A 22,369-nucleotide genomic window follows, 5' to 3' on the forward strand; every position below is an offset into this window, starting at 1 on the left:
CAATTATTTCCTTCAAGTTGAATTAAAGGTGTATTGTTATGCTAATTTTACATCTGCTACATCCTATCTTTCCTTCCACTGTCTCCAGAGCAACCTGGGATTTCAGCTCTTGGTCCAAACTACCTCTGGAAGAGCTCTTTCAGCAGGGTGTCATTACAGGTTGTCACAAAACAGAGATGCCAATGGAAAGTCTTCTGGATGGGCTTTCTGCTATGGTAACGAACAGGTAAAGCAGCTCTCTCTCCATCCATCCATCTATCCATCCATTGCTGCTCCAAAAGGACAATGAGCTGCTGTCCCTACCATCTTCCTGCTCTGTTCATGCTTTACTGTAGCAAATGCTCAGGGACCTGGTGTTTGCCCACAGCTCAAACACAACCACCTTCAGGTTGCCACATCACACATTTGGCTCCAAGAGCAGGGGCAAAGCTCAACAAGAAAAAATCACTTCAAACTATGCCCAGTATCATATGAATATTGAAGAAATTATTCATGGCTGATGTAAAAAGGGGCATTTTCAGCCATTTTCCGTTTTCTAGCGCCAGGCAGCTCCATATTTCAGCCTCTCCTCTTCAGGATGTATCCATCACAGGTCCCCAACCAGGGGACTGGGTGCAGACAGCATCCCTGCCAGGGCACGGCACATTCTTGGCTCAGAGAACAGTTTTGCCAGTTAGAAAACACAGCCATTACGAGCCTGGTCACCAGTGGAGCATTCTGTTTACATTTACAGCAGTCAAACCGTCTGCGAGGATCACTTTGGAGAGCATTTGTAAACTGCTCTCACTACTGGAATCCCATTTAGCTATTATAGCCTCTTCAGCCATACTAACACACCGATCCCTACAGAATAGCAATGGGAAGAGCAGAGTCATCACACTATTTACTGAAGCTAATCAATACATAAAGGCTGAAGATTTATTGCACTGAAGACAGCCTGTCTGCATGGCCAGAAAATGCATTTAAAGTCCTTTTCATTTTGTTGCTTTGGCTCTGGTTCTTCTCCAAAAACATTTGCCTTGCACACCCGTATTTCTTTCCCCCCCAAATGGTGGCACCTGCAGACACACGAGAGAAGCCCCTTCCCCAAATACCTACCATGAGTATTCAGTGGGAGCATAAAACACAAACCCCACAAGTTTATGGGCACTGCACCTTCCTTTCCAGCCATGTTTCACAGCTATTTTGGCATCTCCCATCTAAGTGAGTAGCCTGGAAAATTCTGGCCTGTTTTGAAGATTATGTGCCAGGTACAGGGACACAAGCTGTGCCACTCATAACCACACCCTGCTGTCCTGTTCCACTCAAGAGGGAACAGTTAGACTTATTTATATTTGTATACATTATTTTAATACATATAAATAAAAGACCTTTGTAAGTGCCCTGCAAAACCCACAGCAAATCTGACCTGCTGTGTTTTGGGGGTGACCACACACAGTACTGAGATACCAGAGTTTCACAACTCGGGAGCCACAGCTAGGGAGGTGCACTGAGCTGCACCATCAGAGCTCATTCTCTGGTTTCATCTTGCCTCACGGCTTGGGGAGCAGTAGGCAACACCTGGAGGCTTAGTGCTCCCAAAGCACCAATGTTAACTAAAACAATCAACACCTGGCAAGTAAACACATTTGTTTTGGTCACTGTATCAGCTATATGGCCCCAGTGTAATAGATGTATAGAATGGTTTGGGCTGGAAGGGACCTGTAAGCTCATCCCCCACCATGGGCAGAGATGGCACCCACTAGACCAGGTTGTTCCAAGCCTCATCCAACCCGACCTTGAACACTTCTGTGCAAGAATCACTTACCATTTCTCTGGACAGCCTGTTCCAGTGCCTCACTACCCTCTTAATACTGCTAAGAAAGATTGCAGTGAGGCAGGGAGGTGATCTGTGCCTTCACTTTCACCAGTTTATCTCAAAATCACACTAAGCTTTTATGCTTTTGTATGAAAGAAAGAGGAAGAGACAAATATACTCTGATGTACAGGGAGATTTCTATTGTTGCCTGGACATCAAACAGCACCCAATTAGTCCTGCAAGGATGTGACCCACAAATTATGAAAATAAATGCCTCCAGAGCTTTGATCTCTTGTATTTCTATAGCATGCTACAGCAGTTATTAGACACATTTTATTAGGCTCAAGCTGTGCGATCTTTCCCTCAGCAAAGGCTCTACCACCTCCAATGCATCCTAAAGTCACCATCCAGCAGATTAAGGGCATGATCCCAAACAGTCACTTCTGTCATGCACTAGGCACATGACTCAGCTGGCAGTAGGCTTTTTCCTGCTGAGTTTCAAAATTATGAGAAAAGAAAATTTTTAAAAGGGGAGAGGAGACTGTCAGACACATAAATTTTTTACTTTTCTTATTAGCTTATAAAGGAACATGCATGTGAGACAATACCTCTGGCTTTTAAAGAGCACTGCTTTTAGAACAATTTACTGTTCTGAAAGCAACACATTCTGCACCCAGAAATGCCACTGCTGGGGGGAACAAGCAAAAACTGTAACAAAAGGTTTTGTGCACTCTGAAGCTGAAAACCACAGGTGCACTCACACAAGCAGAAACACCCACCCTCAGGAGCACTCAGAACCAAGAGGATGTTGAACCTGCACTGCTCAGGCTTTGCTCAGAGGAGCAGCTCAATGCTCACAGCTGCACAAACCAGGCAGGGACCGTGCCTGCCAGAGGGTAGGGCTGTTTTCACCTGAGTGCATCCATAGGAAAGATGTGACCGTGTCCCACCTACCCAGGTGACTCCTCACTGACTGGCAGTGGATGGTATTTGCACTAAGCCATCAATATCTAGCAGGATTCCTGTGGCAGAGCTGGTTACCCACAGCACAACAAAGGGAACACCTTCTGCTGGTCAGGGTAACTCAGATTCTGAGTGTGGGGCAGGACACACTGCTGGCTCCCCTCGGATGGAAGCAGGAGCTGGTATCCCATCTAGCCATTCCAGTGCTGATTATCATCATTTACTACCAACACACAACCTTGAACTTCTGGCAAGTATTGCACCAAATTAACATGGAAAAGTGACATTCTGGATCAAAGGGAAAGGTTTTCTGATTGGCCATTACAAAATAAAAATCAGGCGTGCAGAGAGATAGAACTGAGTCTAACTAAACTTCTTGTCAGTGTTTTCCAACCTTGGTGGTTTTTCATCTCCTTTCACTAATGAGCCTTTGCAGGAGTTTACCAGGGCTGGAGGCCAGCGTGCTGGGCATCCTCATCCTGCAGCAGGAAGGGGATGCTCAGCCCCTCACAGGGCTCATCTAGAAACCAGCATGGAGAAGGAAGGCAGGGATAGGAGGAATATCCCTTTTCCAAGGACCATGTTCCTTAGCCAGCACTCCTTTAGAAAACTTAAGCTATTTACATGGAAAACATCAAATCTCACTTATGTAAATTGTTTTCCGGAGCCCAGAGCAGACTGACCATCAATTTCAAAGTGCAGCCACAGTTCAAAGTGACAAAACAGGACAGGAGAAGGGGGCTGGGGAGAAGGAAATTAAAGCTACTGGCTTTCTAAGTGGGAAACACAACCTCTCATTCAGTGGAGCTACCAATCACTTAGGCTTGCAGGTTTTAATCTGCACCCTGCTTTAATGGCTGTGTGAAAGGTAACAAAGAAGGCACCTGAGCATCAGCAAATGGAAACTTCATGTGATGGAGGCTCTACACCTGCAGAGCAGTCAGGGCCAGAAAGATCACCAGCAGGGAGAAATGATCAGCCAAAGTCCTAGGAGAGTGAATGGGGGTCTGCCTTTCACTCCATGAGGTTCCTGGTCTTTTCTGTAGCTGGCAGCAAGGGAAAACATCATGTGTGTTCCCCTGGCAGCCCAGGGCATGCAGCTGCCTTCAGCTGGTAGGTCCTGAATCCTCAACACCATCCTCCACACCCCAAGGCACAAGAGTTTTTGCCAGTGCTGTTTCTGCACACCGTGCGCCCTTCTGCCTGCTGGCAGTTTTTTACCTGGGGAAGCACAGGAAATCTAGCAGGATTCTACCCCTGTCTATGAAATGAGATGGGGATCAATACCCGGTCCTTGGTCTGCAGGTCCGAGGCACAGAACTCCCACTGGTGTCTATAATTACCCTTGCAAAGGGTAAGGGTGCATTAGGAAGAGTCAGGCAAGGGTTTGCAGGGAGCAACTCAGAGCCTGAGCCCAGAAGGTAATCACAGCTTTTGCCTGACCTGGCATCACATGAATGATGATTTCCAAGGAAAACTCTTCCATAGCTCAGTGATTTATCCATGGGGATTTACATACAGATCAAATGGAAACTGTTTCTTCCCTCACCCCATGCAGACTGTACCACTACACCTACAAGCCTGGCAGATAAAAACTACCTTCAGGTAGTCTTTCTATTTAGCAAGATGACCTTTACAAAAGCTGCCCAAATTCTGTTGAGCTACAGAGTTTTCTTTAAAAGGTGCTGGAAGAAGAAACCTAAAATAATGCTGCCAGAGCAACGGTCCTGAGTGGTGGCTTGCAGTGCTTACCCCCCATTAGATTCTCCTAAATCTTTAATGATGCTGAAATATGCCATAAACTGACAAAGTTCTAGAAACAGGACAATGCCAGCATGTTTGAGCTTTATGGGTTTTTTAATATGTCAGCTTTTATCTTCATTGACAGTGATCAACTAATGCAAACAAAGGGCCACTGAAACTTCACTTCTACACAAAGCAAGCTAAAGGAAGAGTAGTGACATTTTTGGGTTTCATCCAACTCTTCCCAGCAACAGCTAATATTCACCGGATCCTTAAATTCTCTGCTGTCTCCTCTCCAAGCCTGAGCACTAAAGGCCAGGCTTTTCCAAAACAACATAAAATTTTAGGATACAGTTTCCAGAGAGTGCATGGTCAGCACTTCACTAAAGCAAATAACAAAAGCCTGGGGTTTGTTAATGAGCTCAAAACAAAAGCAACGTCCAGGTACATGAAGAAAACAATTGCTTCTTCCCCAGAAAGGCTCTTTTTAAACTCCCTGCCTTGCAGAAACCCTCAGCCAAGCTATACATCTCAGGTGAGCTCGATGCCCTATGCCCAGGGCTAGCCCCTGCCAGCCAGACAGGGAGCAGCTGTGAGCAGAGGGGATTGCTGGCCCCAAGCCAGAACCAACCCAGGGGTTATCAGCTTCCTGGGAAAGGCTTTCCTCCCTGAGATCTTTTATAGCCTCCCACACACCTTGCAAAGCAACTCAGATGAATCCAGCTGTGGCAGCTACTGCAGAAGAGCCCACTGCCACTGCATCAGCCAGAGGCCCAGCCCTGCAGATGGATGCAGCAGAGGAAAAGCTATTGACCTGAATATTTGAGAAGGATCAAGGCCACTGCCTTTAGCAAGAGATGACAGTCTCTTGCATTTGCTGAGACAAAAAAAAGCAGAGGAAAAAACACCAAGCCAAGCCCATCTTTCTGCTCTCTCCTGTTGGGATCAGCTGTGCATTTACCACCAGAGACCATGGCCCACTGCATCCGTCCTCATGCTCGTTCTCATTTTATTGCAAAAATCTGCTTCCCCAACATGCCTGTCAACAGCCTGTGCGAATCCCCATGTTAATCATTATTCTGCTAATAACACTGCCAGGTCATCCAGCTATTAAACATTCTGAGTGGACTAGCAAAAATATCTCCTTAGCCATACAAAAGAACATTATAATGTAGTTTATCTTATCCCTTTGCCAGTATATAATATGCAGTGCTACCTGTTCGATAGCCCCATTGTTTTAAATTACAGTTTTCTGCAACATTAACGATCCTCATTACCAGCACCACCACTGGAAGATCTCTGGTTTAAGAATCCTTCCTACCCTGGCACGTTCAGTCCTGTGCACCCACAGGGGCACTGCTGGGTACCACAGCAATGAGCACGGTGCCCACTGATGGATAGAAGCATGTCACAGAGAAGGCAGGAGCCAGCCCCAAGTGCGCTTACTCGATGCACCAGGCTGTGCATTTTAATCAGAATTCAGTGCTTTGTTCCTTGCCCAGCCTCCAGCACATCAAGCAGATGCACTGCTGCGGTGGAGCCCAACCGCGTGGCCAAAATAAACTCTACAGTGTGGCAAAAGCAGGAGCTCCTGCCGCCTCCCTTGTCACCTTCCAGCCCAGATCTACAAATCCCACCCCATAAGCCCGTGGGCAGCGGCAAACTGAACTGAATGATGGTGTGCAGGGTTCTGCTTGTGCTCAGCTTTCAAACAGCACACTGCCATCCTGCAAATCCACCTCCTTTCCCTGGGACAGGAGGAGGGAAGCCAAAGCAAAGAAGTGGGCAAACTGGCAGTCAAAGGTTCACCTTTCTTACACACATTTGCCTGTGGTTCATAAGCCCCAGCCTCCTGGAACGCTTCAGTGACTCAAACTTGGAGATAAGCGTCCTGAACACTTACTTTCCTCACTGCTAGGAACAAACCATCCCCTTTGCCAGAGTTTTGAGTCACTACCTGCTCCCACAGCATTACAGAGTCACCCCTCACCCCTTTAAACACACAAGCAGCACAAGAGCAACATCTCCTCCACCCAGACTCATCTACAAACCCTCAGCAATGTGACACTTCTTTTCTAATACATAAAAATTTTGCAAGGCTTGGGGAATTACTCCTCCCTGCCATGTTTTGTGCTCAGGCAGCAAATTTACTATTGATTTCTGATTCAGACCCCACGGAACGATTCACACTTCGTGCCCTATCTGCTGAATTTACGACCTTTAACAATTATTCCGAGTACTGGAGCAGCTTAGTTTAGAAGAAGATCTATTCCTTGGCAAATTAAGCTCCTATTCTTGTCTCACTCGCAATCCACCACATCTCTCATCATTTACAGGAAAGTGCCACAGCAGGTCTCTCCCCCTGAGAGGGGGCAGAGATCCAAGTGGCAGCAGCCCTGTGCTGGCAGAGTGGCCACTGCTGGGCAGGGGAGCAGGGTTTTGGGGTGGGGGGAGCAGGGTTTTGCTGTCCCACCCCGCTGTCGGTCGGGGTTTCAGGTCCTCTTGTCTCCGGTTACCCTGAAATGCCAGCACTGCTCTGCTCACCGACCAGGCACTGCCGCTGGGTCCCGGGAGGAGGGGGGGAGGGAGGGAATATACATTTCCTCCTAAAGTGAAAACAAAACCCTAGCTGTATCTGGTGTGCATTGCTATTAAAAAGCCACAAACGGGGGGGGGGGGGGGGGGGGGGGGAGAACAAAAAAAAAACAACAGCACGCGTGGATATGGTTTTAAAAAGAAATAGTACCCTAGTTCAAATGCATTTCCCAGCACATATGTTAAAAAAAATTAAAATAAAAAATAAAACAGACGGCAGGGAAGAAAGAGAGTGCCCCCTTCCCCCCCCCCCCAAATTATACTGTTCTCCTGGATTAACTCCACTGGCTTCAGCAATCTTTCTCCCAAGGCACCTTCCACCTAAGAGGGAAACCAGCTCCAGGTCTGTTTTGAAGGCAGATGGTTCGCCTATTCCAATCTCATCTACACCGTGTATTGCTGAGCAATCATTTACACTATTAATCAACCAGAAACTCACCAGAAAGAAAGTAGGGCAAGTGAATAAAGATAGACTTCTCTTTTTTTTTTCCTTGCACTGAAGCAAGTAATAGTTCTAAAAATGCACTTGTTCAAGTCTTCAGCGGATTCTGCTTGATTTTATTTATTTGTGTATGCAGCGGGTTGCAAGGAGCAGCGTGGCAGCTGCCTCCCGCATAAATGCTGTTTCTCTCAATGACTCCCCAAGCTCGTTCCCAGCGAGCTGTTCTTACGGCCAGAAAGACGGAGAAAGGGGCAAAGAGAAGAAAGTTACAGGAGAAATTGACCGGGGGGACATGAGGCCACAGCCCGCGCCGAGGCTGACACGTCTGCCGAGCCTGACATTTCAAGGGTACATGCTGGGCTTCATTTTCCAGCGGGGTGAGGAGGAGTCAGCGCGCAGGGACACACCGGGAGAGGGATGGAGAGAGGCTGCGGGGAAAACGGGGTCTGGGGCCGCAGCCCCGCACCCCGGCGATGCCCGGCCCCGCGATCCCTGCGCGTCCGCCTGCCCACGCGTGCTGCCCGGCGGCAGAGCGGAGACCGGGGGGTGTCCGGGTGGGACCGGCCCCGCTCCCCCGGCGCGGGGACCCGCCGGGCCGCACGCACCCGCGTCCCCGCTGCGCGCACACGGGCACGCACACACCTGCGGGGGCACGGCCGTGCCCGCAGCCCCTCTCGGCGGGCACATGCACATATATACGCACGCACATAATACACACAAACACACACATGTGCGGATGCACACACGTGTGGGCGCGCGCACACGCGGCGGCGGGCACGCACATGCACGCGCACACGGTTATCTACCTCCATTTACATACGTGCAGGCGCACATCACACACACACACACACCGAGCGCCGGGGACCCCCAGCCCCATCTCCCCGCCACCGGGGATGGATGGATGCAGAGATGAATGGATGGATGGACGGATGGATGGGGGGGGGGGGGGGGGTGGGGGTGGATTCCGCTCCCGCGTGCCTCCCCGCGATCCCCGGCCCCGCGCCTCACCCGCAGCGCCGAGAGGTCTATCTCGTCCAGGCTCCGCGCCGGGGAGTCGCTCGCCATATTTCCGCCGCCGGCCAGGCGGCCCCGCCGCCACCGAGCGGGCAGTGGCGGCCGCCGCGGCGCTGGCGCTATTTAACGCCTTTCCTCATGCGGGGCGCCGGGAACGAGAAGCCGCCGCCGCCGCCGCCCCTGCCCTTTCCGCCCGCAGCGCGGCTGCCTAGGGGCGGCCAGGCAGGCAGGGCTCGCCGCGGGCTGCGCCGGGATGGCGGCGGCGGCGGCGCATCGCCGCGCCCGCCCCGCACCGCGCCGCGCCCGCACGGCCCCGCGCCGCCCCTGTCTGTCACCGCGGGGGCGGCGCCCGACCCGCCGCCAGGGGGCGGCGCCGCGCGGGGGCGGGCAGAGCCCCTCAGGGACGGGCGGGGGCTGCGCGGAGCCGGGACGCGCCGCGGTGGCCACGGGGGGCGCGGGGTCGGGGTACCCGGTGGCACCGGCACTCTGGGAGGGGGCGAGCGCCCGGTGGCGCACAAACGCGCGGAGCGGGCATCCAGGCTGATGCCAGGCGGAAAGGCGCAGGGGTCCAGGCCGCCTGGCTTCCCGCAGCTCAGGACCCCGGCTGTGGTGCCTGTCAGGTCCGGTGGGGAAAGCTACTCCGTTTCAGGTGCTGAACCCAAATTCTGCCAGGCAGAAGGTGTGGGGAGCGCCATGGCCAGGGGAGCAGTCGTCTCCCTGCTTTGTGTTTGTTCCTCGGGATGCTCGGTGAGATTTGGCCCTTCTGCAGCTGGATCCAGGTGTCACACCTGGATTTGCTGACCTGTTTTCGACCTGTTCGCCCGGCACTCGGGAGCAATCCCAGCCCTACCGACTCCCGTGCTGATCCTAAGTAGGAACAAGAGATTGATGCCGTGTGTGGAATTGGCCAAACCGTCTCCCAAGCCAGCAATAGCTAGGTAGAGTCAGCTTTTAGTTTTCCTTATTTCCCTTTTTCGGATGTGGTTCCTGCCAAACCAGGTGCCGTATATAAATATATATGTACAAAAAAATCTGTTGCCTTTGAGGGAACCGTATGGAAGCTGTACTTACAACATCGACTTGTGTCAGGAGCTTACAATATGCAGATCTGGGAAGCGGAAACCCTACACATGAGTCAACTGGCAGGCGGATGGGATTTTCTTACACTTTCTGATGGGAGATGTGCTCCAGAAAGTAATAATAAATAGTGTTACAAACAGTCTTGCAGTTGTGGGGAGGCTGCGTGCTGCTGCTGGTGCGGGAGGTGCAGCCTCAGCAGGCAGGACTGCGGGACACGGACCGACCGAAGGCCAGAAGGAATTGCTGAAACCTCCCCAAAAACAGCAGGATTGGTGCTGCCCCTGCCCTCGGCTCGCTGTGCAGCCCGCACTGGGGGAACTGCATCACTGCCTTATCACTTACTAATCCTGATTGCAGGCGTTTCAGCTTGCAGGGCTGCGAGCGCGCAGCAGAATGTGAATTTTTTGGTAATGAACTGCCCAAGTGGCAGGTAGCGGAAGTCGCATGGGGCTGCACATCACCCGCAGTGACGGCAGCCTGCCTTCATTTAACCCCTTTTCCCAAGCTACACATCATCCTTAATACCGTGCACAGTCAATAGCCCTCACTCACATATAAAGAGGTAAATTTGATCAAAATGCTAAACTCAACAAACTGCCCTATCTTTTGCAGTGTTTTTCTAGACCAGACGCTGTCTGTGTCTGTTCCAGCCCAGGGATTGCAACGTTGCGCTTGTAGTTGGGGAGCTGGAAGCAAAACTGCCTGGAAACTGGTAGCAAACCAATGCGAGACTTCCTCCTGCTGTCATTGTTCTCAGGGAGAGAAGGGAGGAACAAACAGGATGAAAGGATGCTGGCTTGCTCTAATGTGCTTTCCATCCAAGAACACACAGGATTATTTGTGAAAAACATAAGGATTAATATATGTATGTGTGTGTGTGTGTGTGTATGTGTATGTCTAATCCTGCAAATAGATAGATTGTCCTGATCCTCAGCATGAGTGCCAAGTCCCAAGCTAAACTGTGATTTAATTATGATCTATCCACTGCCTATAGAAATGGGAAAAATGTAGAGGACCCTCCTGTTATCACTGAAATAAGAAATGCATGAAGTGATAGAGGGAAGTGACAGGAAAATCCCAGAGAGAGCTGCTGTTTCCAGGCTGCTCGGAGCAAAATCGGAGCCTTGGAGGGGAGATGTGCACCCAGTGACATCTGGATACCAGGGCTGCTACGTGGGCTGTACTGGTGCCCAGCCAGGCTGCAGAAAACGCTTAAACTGAGCAGTCATTTTTTTTTGTAGGAAGCTTTTTCCATTAAAAAAATTAAGCTTCCAGTATGTTACTCTTTTAGTTATGTATTTACCAATCTATCTGTGTCTCTCTGGACACTGTTTTTTTTCTGCCGGGAGCATCTAAACAAACCTTGCAGTTACAGTCACTGTGACTCAAAACAAAGCACTCAGTTGAACCGGCTCAAAATATTTTTCCATGAGTCATTTCAGCACGAAATTGAGTTCCCACCTGGCAGGTCCCCCCGGGCATGGCAGCCAGACCCTGCTGTGTCACACCAGCTCCAGCCAGCAGTGGCACAGCTATGGGTGAGATGCAGCATGGGCAGGGCACCACCGAGCCAGATAAAGGAATTGTGTTACCACATTCCATCTTTCGTTAAGCAATAACCATGGGAAAAGCACACAGCCCTCCCAGCTGAGCCCCCACATCCCTTGTCAGCTCTATTTCCATATCTACTGCCACAGACACTGGGATCGTTCTGTGACAGGTCATTGCTTTTCCTATTTCATTTCCATTTGGAAAGTGAGCAAATGGGAAAATGCTGTATTTCCTACAGGCCTTGGTGAGCAATGAGCACCTTAATGACCCAAAGCTCTGCTGTCAGCAGTGGGGGACCCTGAGATCACTATTTTTGATTTACTCATTGAAGGGCATCAGTCCCCATATAAACTATCCAGGTCACTTGACCTCTGCCTAAAACTACATTTAATTATCTAACAGTGCCATCACTGTTAATTACACTGTGAGGGGGTGTATGTAGAATGAGTAAATCTAAGTGACACATAAGTCCTTGCCCAATTAGCAACAGCTTCAGGTGCTTTGGGCTTTGGATCATTCTTCAAAAGATGATCAAGAGGAATGAAGCAAACAAGGAGGCACATTTGGGCCCCAACATATGATTTATTCCACAATAATTCTGTGACCACATGGCCCTAATTTTTCTGGTGTCCTAAGTCCAGGCTAGTTTACCCCACTGGTAGCCCACATAAGACAGCACTTAAAGGACTCTGCCCAAACTGAACAGGGAATGCTAAAAAATTTATATCCATAAAATGCATGATAATTGAGGTTTAGGCTAACATGCAGCTGTGTTAAAACAGATTCAGAAATGACTGGCTACATGTGTCCTAACCTACATCTATTGATCTCAAATGCACTTTAAATGATTCATTATCACTTACTGATTGTTCATCCTCCTGCTGATGTGGGTTCCTCTCCAGGGAGAGAAGTGTTTTTCCATTTCATCCTTGGAGCAGAGCAGGACTATGCGAACGAACCCTGCTGCCAGGATTTTTCCTACAGCTGTATACAAAAGAAAAATCCCCTGTAAATGGTTCATCACTCCCTTACTTAAGCATTGTGTAAGTACAAACCCCTGTAATCACTGCAATGGGGGAATAAATGGAAAATCAGCAAAGACTCTTTGGAGAACTCTTCTTCTACAGGTTCATACCAGGGAACAGTGTTGCACTCAAATAGCAAATTCATGGGGAACCATGGGGAAAGAGACAGGGGATGGTTCACTTCCAGGAGGTTAACTAACCTCCAGCCCCTGTCCAAGCTGCTGTTCTTCCCCAAAATATTTGACACTGCGGACCAGCACAGGGTTTTCTTTATGCCCCCTTCTGTTGTCATTGCATTTACCTTCTCTTGAGGGCTGCCACCGTGGGCCAAAGCCACCAAAGACACATCAGCCTCGAAGCCACCCCCAGCACAGTGCTAAAAGCAGCAGGTGTGCTTGCTGTGCCCTTGCCTGGTTTATGTGCCTCTGTGCCTGGCCTGAGCTAAAGGAGGCTTCTCCAGGGTGGCAAGCATGCACACCCTTTTATTATTTACCAGAATGCTAAAATTTAAATGTAAAATTTCAGGTTTTAGATAAAGCACAGCTGTATGTAATAATGTGTGTGCCTCCCAAACAGATGTAGCAGGCACTGATGTCTCTCCCCTCAGCCTGGCTGTAGCATCAGGGGTCTAACATGTCCTTTTGGCAATATGTTTTTATGTTGCTATTTGGGAACCTGCCACACTAGTGATGCAGGACTTGGTTTTGTCAATTAACCTCTTTCCTTTATGCCTCCTCTACAAAGAAAAAAACAAACATTAAAGGGCAACCCTGCTCTTCAGGAGGGTGTCAGGTCTTTTATAGTCATTTAAAATGTGCCAATTGTGACTGGTTAGAAACCAATCAAAACCTCATTTTTGCACTGCTTGCAGAAAACCTAACGTGGCCTTGCCCCCAGCAAACCGTGTCCCCACAGTCCCTCTAAGGAATACTAATCTCTCCTTTCTTTGCCTGGATCTCAGGGATGATATTAGTATGTGTAAGATGCAGAATGCATGAGCTGCCAGAATAGGGACATTCCCCAGAACCCACCTGCCACAGCAGGGAAGTCCTTTGGGAGCCCCTGCCCATAAATACTGGATTTACAGCCCCATCCATGGGGTGGAACAGCTGCTCCATTTGTCAAGTGCCTTTTATCAAAATTATTTATCATCCCAATACGTTTTATATGTGGATAAGTCTGGAGCTGAGCTACCCTAAGCCAACCAGTATTTATTTTCTCTCTTTCCCTTTTCTCTCCTGGGTTGCCTTGCATCCCAAAGACAGCCCCAGGTCTGGGAAACACCTGACCCGAAGCCACCCCCATCTGGCATGAAGCACAGATCAGTAGAACAAGAGAAACTGGCTTCTATCTTTTGTCAAATGCAAATTGCTGAGAGTCAATTAAGACACATTTCAGGAACAGTGAGGTTTTTTGGTTTTTTAAAATTATAATCTATCCTGAGGTGTGGGTAGGGTTTGACATCTCTCCTCAGGAAAGGGGTTACAAAACTGGAACTGCAGTTGGCAGAGGTGTTGACAACAAAGGTCCCACAGGGCTTCGGTGTCAGCCAAGCATACAGGGTTCTCCAAGACCTGTGAGACTGGAGACAATACAGGTCCATAACCTCTTTGGCATATTTATTTTTCCAGATTTCCCTTTTTTAAAAAATGATCAGTGTCTTCAACATGGATTGTGAGATTTGTTACTACTAAGAAGATAGGGCCACAAACACGATGCTTCTGCCTTGTTGGGAGCGTGTTGAATACTTGCCATTTTCCCTTGCAAAAGGTATAAGTCTTTCACACACACACACACACACACACACACACACAATTTTAAAAATATAAGAAAAAAGAATAGTTTAAACTAGAAAGAAAGGTTAAACTACAGAACATGTTTTGCAAGTGTTTCCAGGCTTCCCACTCATCATCAATGCCCAAAGAAGAAACAAGTCAGAAAACAACTGGAGGTACTTAAAGCAACTCAAAGTAATCGTCTGAGTAGTGCTTAAAGTGTGAGGGTATGAGTAGGAAGATGAGGTTTGAGCCAACTGCTGTTGCCTTTCTGGGGAGGCTTCACTCAGAGGTGTTTACTTCCTCATGCCTTCATGGAGATGTGGCAGTCTATGAAAGCACTCCTCCTGGAATTAGATGAAAATGGTTTAAAAAAAAAAAAAACAAGAGGGAGGGGGATGTTCTAGGTCCTGTCATAACAAGGAAAAGCTTAAAAAAGCTCACACAAATATTCACCAAAGGTAAGATATGCTGTACGCTTAGGAAACGGATGGAGCATATCAAGGCATGGGCTTTCTGACGTGCTGGAAGAGAAAATCATTACCAGAACACCCAAAAATACCACTCTACCATCTCAGAGAGGAGGCACTTGAGTCTGGATTTATATATGGAAGGCCTTCTGCTGCAGGGATGTGGATGGAGGCTGGCTTCGGGCCCAGGAGGTCCTGTGGAGTTTATATATACTGATTTATACATCTTTACTCATGAGAGGCAAACCCAGGAGGAAGGAACAAGGGTCCTCCTAGCTGTGCAACATCCCACCGGTCAGTAGAAACCTGGGAATGAGGGAGCATCCAAGATTGGAAAAGCACAGTCACACTTGGTTCAGCACAGGATATATAGATCAAAATAAAATGGGTACATTTAAACAAGCTGATGACTTTAGTGTTAACATGTGATTTCTGAACAACTACCAAAACACCAGGCAGGAAACTGTGTGGTTTTGCAAATATCTGTTGAAGGCATTCTGCGTGTTCAGTGGAGTGACTACACCTTCAGTTAAGAGAGCAGAAAAGAGTGGGCTGATCCTCAGAGCAGTGGGAACCCCTGCCCACATCTGAGCCTGCAGTCTGGGCTCTCACGAGTAGGTTACTACAAGGGAACCATCAGCTGGGAATAGACAGGACACTCAGGAGAACTTTTCGTAATAAAATTATATCAACCCCAAATGACAAAGTCATTACTGAGACCCAGTTCCTCTGTGCACCAGTTCTGAGTGGGAGGGATAAGCCAAAACATTTCCTTTGAAATTTTGTCCCCTACAGGCTCAAAGCAGCCAGAGTATTAGAGAGACTTTTAAAAGTGTCATTATATATTTAATTAACTCAGAAATTTGTGTTTCTCAGCTTGTGGCTCTTAGCACATGCAGTACTGCAGCCTGCACAGAGGTTGCCCAGACTGTTGCCACCCCCCAAGAGTTACAAGACTCTCAAAAACACATGGAGAAGACTGGAAAGAGACACACTGCAGATGACAGCAATTGAAGACTGACTTCTATGTTCATTGCTGCTGTCCGAGGCTGTCAGAGAGGTGCTCCAGCCATGTCCAGTGCAGGGCTCTGGAAAGCTGATACATCTCCAAATTCCATGCACATTGTTTGTACACACACTGCTCTATTACTGGTGCTTTGGTATGGTGCTTTTCTAACCCTGCCTTTGCCCAGGAGTCAGCTGAAAGGCTTGGGGTAGTGGCAAAGGCAGGAAGTTTTTTTGTGCCCTTGGATACTGGAAGAGCTCCAACCTGTCCTGACAGCAAGAATCCTCTTCCCTGGTGCCTGTCAAGTGGAATGTAAAAATAAGCCAGTGGTTCAGCCCACTTTCAAGTCCTACTTGACCAAAGCTGATTGTGGTGAGTTGTGTCCTGTTGGTCCCCTTTCACCACATGCTTGGACAGAGGGGATAAAGCAATTCTGTACCACACCATCTCACCAAAATGCACAGAGGGGAGGTGCTGACAGCCCCACAGGGGACCTCTCTGCAAAATTTCTCTGAATTATTTAGTTGCTATAGAAGGTTTCAGTGCTTTACACAACATCTTAAGAAGCAGGTTAGCCATATCCTGACAGAAAATCCACCATCCTCCACACAGGCAGGTGGTGGGTTTAGCCCTTTGTGAGCTCTCAGAAGCACCAGATGACATGCACAGAAAAGTCTGAGTTTTGCATTTGCTGTAGCTGACACATGCTGTTCGCTGAAAGGGAATTAGCCTTTTCCCCTGCAAAACTGAGCATTAAGAGCTAGTCCAGCTGCTAGTAAATGGCAATTAGGCTGCTAAAAGCCCAGGTTGCTTGTGAAAAATAGGACTTGAGCTCCTGAAACACACAGGCCCTCTTTCAGCCTGGTTTTTCATTACTTTTCAGTCTCTAACTTGATCTAGTGTTAGAGCTGAGATGCAGCTGGCCTGGGATTACCCATTAAAATAATGAAAAACCTGTAAGACAACTGTAAGACAGCAATTTCTTCCAGGCATGCAAAACAGTTGTGTTCACCCTTACAGAATTGCCCGTGTTTTGTTTCAGTTCCTGGCTTTGTAGATAAAGGAATGTGAGAACATAATGAGCACATCAGCTTTATACTGAGTTCAGATTAAGCACAGCAAAACCACCAGCACATCAGTTTAGTCAGAAAGAAAGAAACATATGGGGTCCAAGTGACATTATCTCACGTGGCACTGAAGGGAAATGTCCCTTCAGATTATCACAAGATGCTGGGCACCTGCTAAACACACCCAGGTGAGTGGATGTGCCACATCAGAAAAACTAGAAAAATTTCTGAGTGCCAGTAAGTCCTCTGCTAAATTCTCTTAGCAGGGGCTGATATAAGCAAAACTTATGATGAACAAAAGGGAGTACACAAGCCCGCTTGGCAAGGGTGGGTCTTCCAAATGGCATGTCTGAAGTGTTACTCTGGAGACATTTAGCTTGATTTTTCTCCCAGCTCTCACAACATTCAGCACTTTTGTAGGTCTTGGAACCACATGTCCATATATGACTTTCAGGTCTTTTGTTAAAATAAACAATTGGAAGTTGTAGCCTTAGGAAAGCAATAGAGTATGATCCCTGAGATGGTTAAAGAAACAGAAGTTAAGTTCAAGTGACCTGAGGGTGGGGGTGATGGGATTGGTGAGGTCTCAGGTCAAAGAGATCATCCACCCAGCATGAGGAGGGCTCTCCAACCCCTCAGTTCCACTCCAGCCTTGCTGTAGCCTTGCCAGAAATAAAATATTGGAAATGTGGGTGACAGCTTAGAATACACATTGTTAGAAACAGCCAGGATAATCTGCCACCAGCTCCCTAAAAGGAATTCTTTAGCTAACAAACATGCTCCAGCCTTTTGAGCTGGCAGATAACAATGGAACAATGGATAAAACATAGCTGAATACCAGGGAAGAGGTGCCGTGCAGGGAGGTATTTCACCAGGTCAGAGGAAACAGGGCAGGACCTGCTCCTGGAGCAGCTTGGCCAGGAAGAAGAGGAAGGTACAGGGTCAGGTTTTTGGGTGTTGCAATGTGCCACACTGCGGCCCTGGGACTGTGGCTGTGCCAGTGCCCTGCTCTCAGGGACAGCCAGCACAGCTTGATGGGGTTTGTATTCCTCATCAGGGGCCTCATCATGGCCATCTGTCATCTCCATGTCCCTCCTGTGACACTACAGTACATGGCTTTGCTGGACAGATCCAACAATGGGTCAAAGAAAAGCATCAGCTTCCTTGTTTATAGAAAAACTCTGCATGAGATATCCTTGCTCTTCTCGAGGGCAAACAGCATCTCCATGATTTCTGGCAGTTCTGTCCCATCTAAGGCTGTGAGATTTCCAGGCCAGGGAAATATCATGTTTTAGATCCCTTGGCATCCCAGGATCCTGGGAAGGTGCCCCATGGTGCTGCTGCTGCTGCTGCCATTGCCATCAGTACCACAAGGCAAGCAATACTGTGTCTCTTCTGAGGGTAGGAACCTTGTGGACATGAATTTTACTCCTGCTGAGAAAGTCTCTGTTTGGAACAGCATGTCTCAGCTCATGGAGACTTCTCCTGCTGAGACATTTAGAATAAATTCTGCACAAACCTTTCTGGTATGCTAAAAATAATAAAAATGAAGTGGCAAGATCCAGAAAGTGTACACAGAGTGGAAACCAAATTTGGAATGATTTAGGTGATTTAGGCTTTTTTGGGGCAATAAGCAGCTAGAACAGCTCACCACATGCTCGCAGAACCCAAGAGCTTGAAGGCAGCTTGAATGAATGATTCATTATTCCGCACACGCTTCTGCTCCTCCGCCACTCCAGCCTGTACCCAGCTGGATCTCAGGAGAAATTCCTAGAGTGTGTAATTGTGTATAATGTGATCATCCTGTAGCAGGAAATAGGTTTGTAAGCATTCTTAGCCAGTACAATCGATGTCGTACAGATATGGTCTGCAAGGAAACAAAGTGAAGATACATATTGCAGCGAGTCACTGGAGAGCCATCGCAGCCTTTTGGGAAGGACATGTTAGGCAGGGAATGCGTTTAAGCCCAAACAGTCACGGTACACGTAGTACTTAATTTAAAAATGTCTCAGCGTGACCGTGCTTGGAGGGAGGGGGAGATGCTGACCTGCGAGCCCCCAGCAGCATGGCCAGATGTGGGGGGACACCCTTGGAGAGAGGCAGGACCAGGCTGGAGGAGGCAGCCCGGCGGGGTGATGTGCTTTAGCTGCAGCCACGTCCCGCAGCCCAGCTGTGGCTGTAGGGAGCACAGGGATCCGGCACAGCGGGATGGGGGCTCCCAGCAAAGGGACACCCGCTCCTTGGGGAGCACAGGGATCCGGCACAGCGGGATGGGGGCTCCCAGCAAAGGGACACCCGCTCCTTGGGGAGCACAGGGATCCGGCACAGCGGGATGGGGGCTCCCAGCAAAGGGACACCCGCTCCTTGGGGAGCACAGGGATCCGGCACAGCGGGATGGGGGCTCCCAGCAAAGGGACACCCGCTCCTTGGGGAGCACAGGGATCCGGCACAGCGGGATGGGGGCTCCCAGCAAAGGGACACCCGCTCCTTGGGGAGCACAGGGATCCGGCACAGCGGGATGGGGGCTCCCAGCAAAGGGACACCCGCTCCTTGGGGAGCACAGGGATCCGGCACAGCGGGATGGGGGCTCCCAGCAAAGGGACACCCGCTCCTTGGGGAGCACAGGGATCCGGCACAGCGGGATGGGGGCTCCCAGCAAAGGGACACCCGCTCCTTGGGGAGCACAGGGATCCGGCACAGCGGGATGGGGGCTCCCAGCAAAGGGACACCCGCTCCTTGGGGAGCACAGCTGAGCCCGCAGCACCCTCTAGAGGAACGCGGCCACCCAGCCCTCGGCTTCAGAGAGGGTTTGGATCCACTGGAAAGCATCTCTCCAGCAAAAGCTTTTTTCTTTCATTTAATCCATCGCTGTGCTCCAGTGCAATATTGGGCCCCAGCACTGCTGAGCCCGAGCAGCTCCAGGCTTCCAGGCGGTCCTGCCTGGTGCTGGAGGGGATGGAGATGAGCTATGCTGGAGGAGAGGGCGAGGTGGACCAGAGGCTCCCCAGCAAACCTGGAAACAGCACAACGGGGAATTCCACCAAGGTCCTACCTTGCAGGGCTCCAGATGTGTCCCCAGCTGCAGTCGGCACTGTCTTGGTGGCAGATTTAACCCAAACTGGAAGTGCAGGTGTGGAGATGAACATGTCACTCACTGCATGTGGTCCCTGTAAGATTCCGCTCAGTTTAGCCCTGGACCCTGAGCTGTAGGGACAGCCATGGGCTCTGCATCCCCACACACACCTGGACAGAACAGCTGTCAGGCCAAGAACAGTCAGGTGGATTGTTACCTAAAAGCAACATATCCGTGAAAATTGTCAATTAGGTGGATTTTTACCTAAAAGTGACCTTGGGGCTGCTGTAACATTGTCCCAACACAGTCTAAATTCCTATATGTGATTAAATACCCAGGTTACATCTGCATTACTCTTCCCAGCCAGGATGTCCTGGCCAACACACAGTCCTAAAAGATATGTGGGGATCATCCGCGATTCACTGTGCATGAGACAGGAGACACCCGTGGAAAAACATCCTGTAAGTGCTGTGCTGGTCTGTGGTTGCAGCTGTGGCTTGTGGCTCTAGCTGTCTTTGTTTCTAGAGTTTCCCTATTCCATATCTGATACTGGTCAAAATGGAGCTTTTCTGTATAGAGAAAAACACGAACTCCTCTTTAAATTACTTCCATATACAGTACCTACTTCATATTTCTGCAGTTACAGTGCTTTTATATTTTATTTTATAAACCATGTGCCAATTTCAAGAGGAAGCATGTCTGAAATGTGAAAAACTAAAATGTAAAAAAACCCAAAATACCAAAACACACAACCCAAAGTCTCAAACCTATTTTTGAACTTGAAATTAAAAAATGCTGGGCAAGCAGCCTGAGTCCTCTCCTGAAGGACCCATTTTCTGTTTCTGTCTTGGATGTACAATGTGCAGCTTCCAGCCTGTGAGTCTGCTGGGCTTGGCTGGGCTGTTTAATGTGCATTTGTCTGACAAAGAATGGAATAAGGAAGATAACCCAGTGAAGAGAGTAGAAACGCTTTTCTGCCTGTTTAGTAAAAGGAACAAGGATGAATTAGATAAATGGCAAAGGCAAGACACCAGCAGCAGGATAGACCCACAAGATGGGATAGAGGCATGGAGCATGGAGCACAAGATGAAATAGAGGTATTCTCTGTTACAGGGCTGAGAGAATTGGGATAGTTCAGCCTGGAGAGGAGAAGGCTTTGGAATTACCTAATTATGGCCTTTCAGTACCTGAATGGGGCTTGCAAGAGAGATAGAGAGAGACTTTAAAAAGAGCCTAGAGTGACAGGACAAGGGGGAGTCACTTCTAACTGAAAGACAGTAGGGTTAGATTGGATATTAGATAAAATTTCTTCCCTCTGAGGGTGGTGAGGCCCTGGCACAGCCTGGCCCAGGCACAGGGTATCCAGAGAAGCTGTGGCTGCCCCATCCCTGGGAGTGCCAAGACCAGGTTGGATGAGCTCGGAGCAACCTGGGCTAGTGGAAGGTGTCCCTGCCTAGGGTGGAGGGTGAAACAAGATGAGGTTTAAGGTTTGTTCCAACCTGAACCATTCTGTGATTCTGCTACTGGTACCTCCCTGGGTGACAGCCCAGCCTGCCTGTCCCCTCTCTCCCAGGTGGCCTCAGCTCTCCCATTCCAAGATGGATCCTGGAGAGCAGCTCTCCATCTGGAGACACTGGGAGCATCCTCGTGGTGTGTCTGCTTTAAGCTGTGCTTGGCCCTGGATTCTCCAGCTGGAGAGGTGGGTCCAGCTCTTACCTGAACTTCCCTTGTGCCCACCTTCAGTGGCCTTCAGCTTCCCAAGGGGTGACCTCCAGCTCACCTGCCCAGCAGGACTCCAACTGAACACCAACCCTTAACCCAGGGCAGGTTTCCAAGTCAGGATATTCCATATGGACAGGGCACCTGCTGGGCACTGAGCAGCACGCTGGCAGCATCCTGCTACCACTGGGCATCAGAATCTCCAGGGGATAGACACCTGTGAAGCCCCATTAATACTATATCCCCATGCCCCTTTCCTTTGTCCTCAAATGGGAACTCACAGAATATTTAATTATTGAGATCAGGCTGACTATGGAGAGATTACTCATCACAGATTCTGGGGATAAACAGTTTCCTTTGCAGAATAATTTCTTTTTTAACAAATCCCCCTCCCCTTTTCTCCAGATTAATTTCCATCCCAGCCATGAGCCTCTGTAGAAAATCTTGCCATAATCATTTTGAGCTAAATATTCCGTCTAATCAATCAAAGCAGTGGAACCAATTTTGAAGCTGTCACTTTTAATTTTTCCAATAAGAAAAAAATCGAGCATTTCACTCACAGTGCTGTTGTGATTCAAGCTCTTCAAACCTTCGCTCCACTGCATCAGTGCTTCAGAGCTGTACTTGAAAATGTGAAGAGCTGACACAATTGTAGAGAAACTAAAATAAATTGATTTTTAGCAGTGAGAAGAAACCTGTTTCTTCATGTACCCTTAGACCTGGCTCATGAAAGCTTTTCTTTTTTTCTTTCTTCCCTTCTTTCCTCCTCAGAACAAAAATAACTACAGCATATTAGTGATTTCATGCATGCAAAGGGCTGGCAGTCATTAAAGTTGATGTGTTATTGAGAGCTCGGTGCATAAAAGCCAACAAAGGGCCAGAGAGCTGATGTACTGGGTGCTGGGGTGGATGAGAGGATTCCTCCTGCCCCTGGCATGGAATTCCTGTGGACACATCCACGATGGAGGAGCTGACCTGTGGGAGGACGGAGGAACAGCCTCGGCACAAGAAATGGCTGGAGAAATCCATCCTGGGAAGAACAGGTTGT

The 22,369-nt window shown here is 49.0% G+C and overlaps 1 protein-coding gene across 5 annotated transcripts in view; it reads right to left on the reverse strand.

Moving 5' to 3' along the window:
• TNIK (TRAF2 and NCK interacting kinase) overlaps positions 1-8,746 on the reverse strand; it is a 151,184-nt gene extending 142,438 nt beyond the window's left edge. For all 5 annotated transcript variants that reach the window (XM_062499313.1, XM_062499315.1, XM_062499314.1 and 2 more), the window contains exon 1: positions 8,550-8,746. In XM_062499313.1, the coding sequence (XP_062355297.1) occupies positions 8,550-8,606 (57 nt within the window). In that variant the 5' untranslated portion in view covers positions 8,607-8,746. The remainder of the gene's footprint in view (positions 1-8,549) is intronic.
• Between the last annotated feature and the right edge of the window lie 13,623 nt (positions 8,747-22,369).

Source organism: Cinclus cinclus, chromosome 10, assembly GCF_963662255.1.
Source record: "Cinclus cinclus chromosome 10, bCinCin1.1, whole genome shotgun sequence".
NCBI classification, from domain to species: domain Eukaryota; kingdom Metazoa; phylum Chordata; class Aves; order Passeriformes; family Cinclidae; genus Cinclus; species Cinclus cinclus.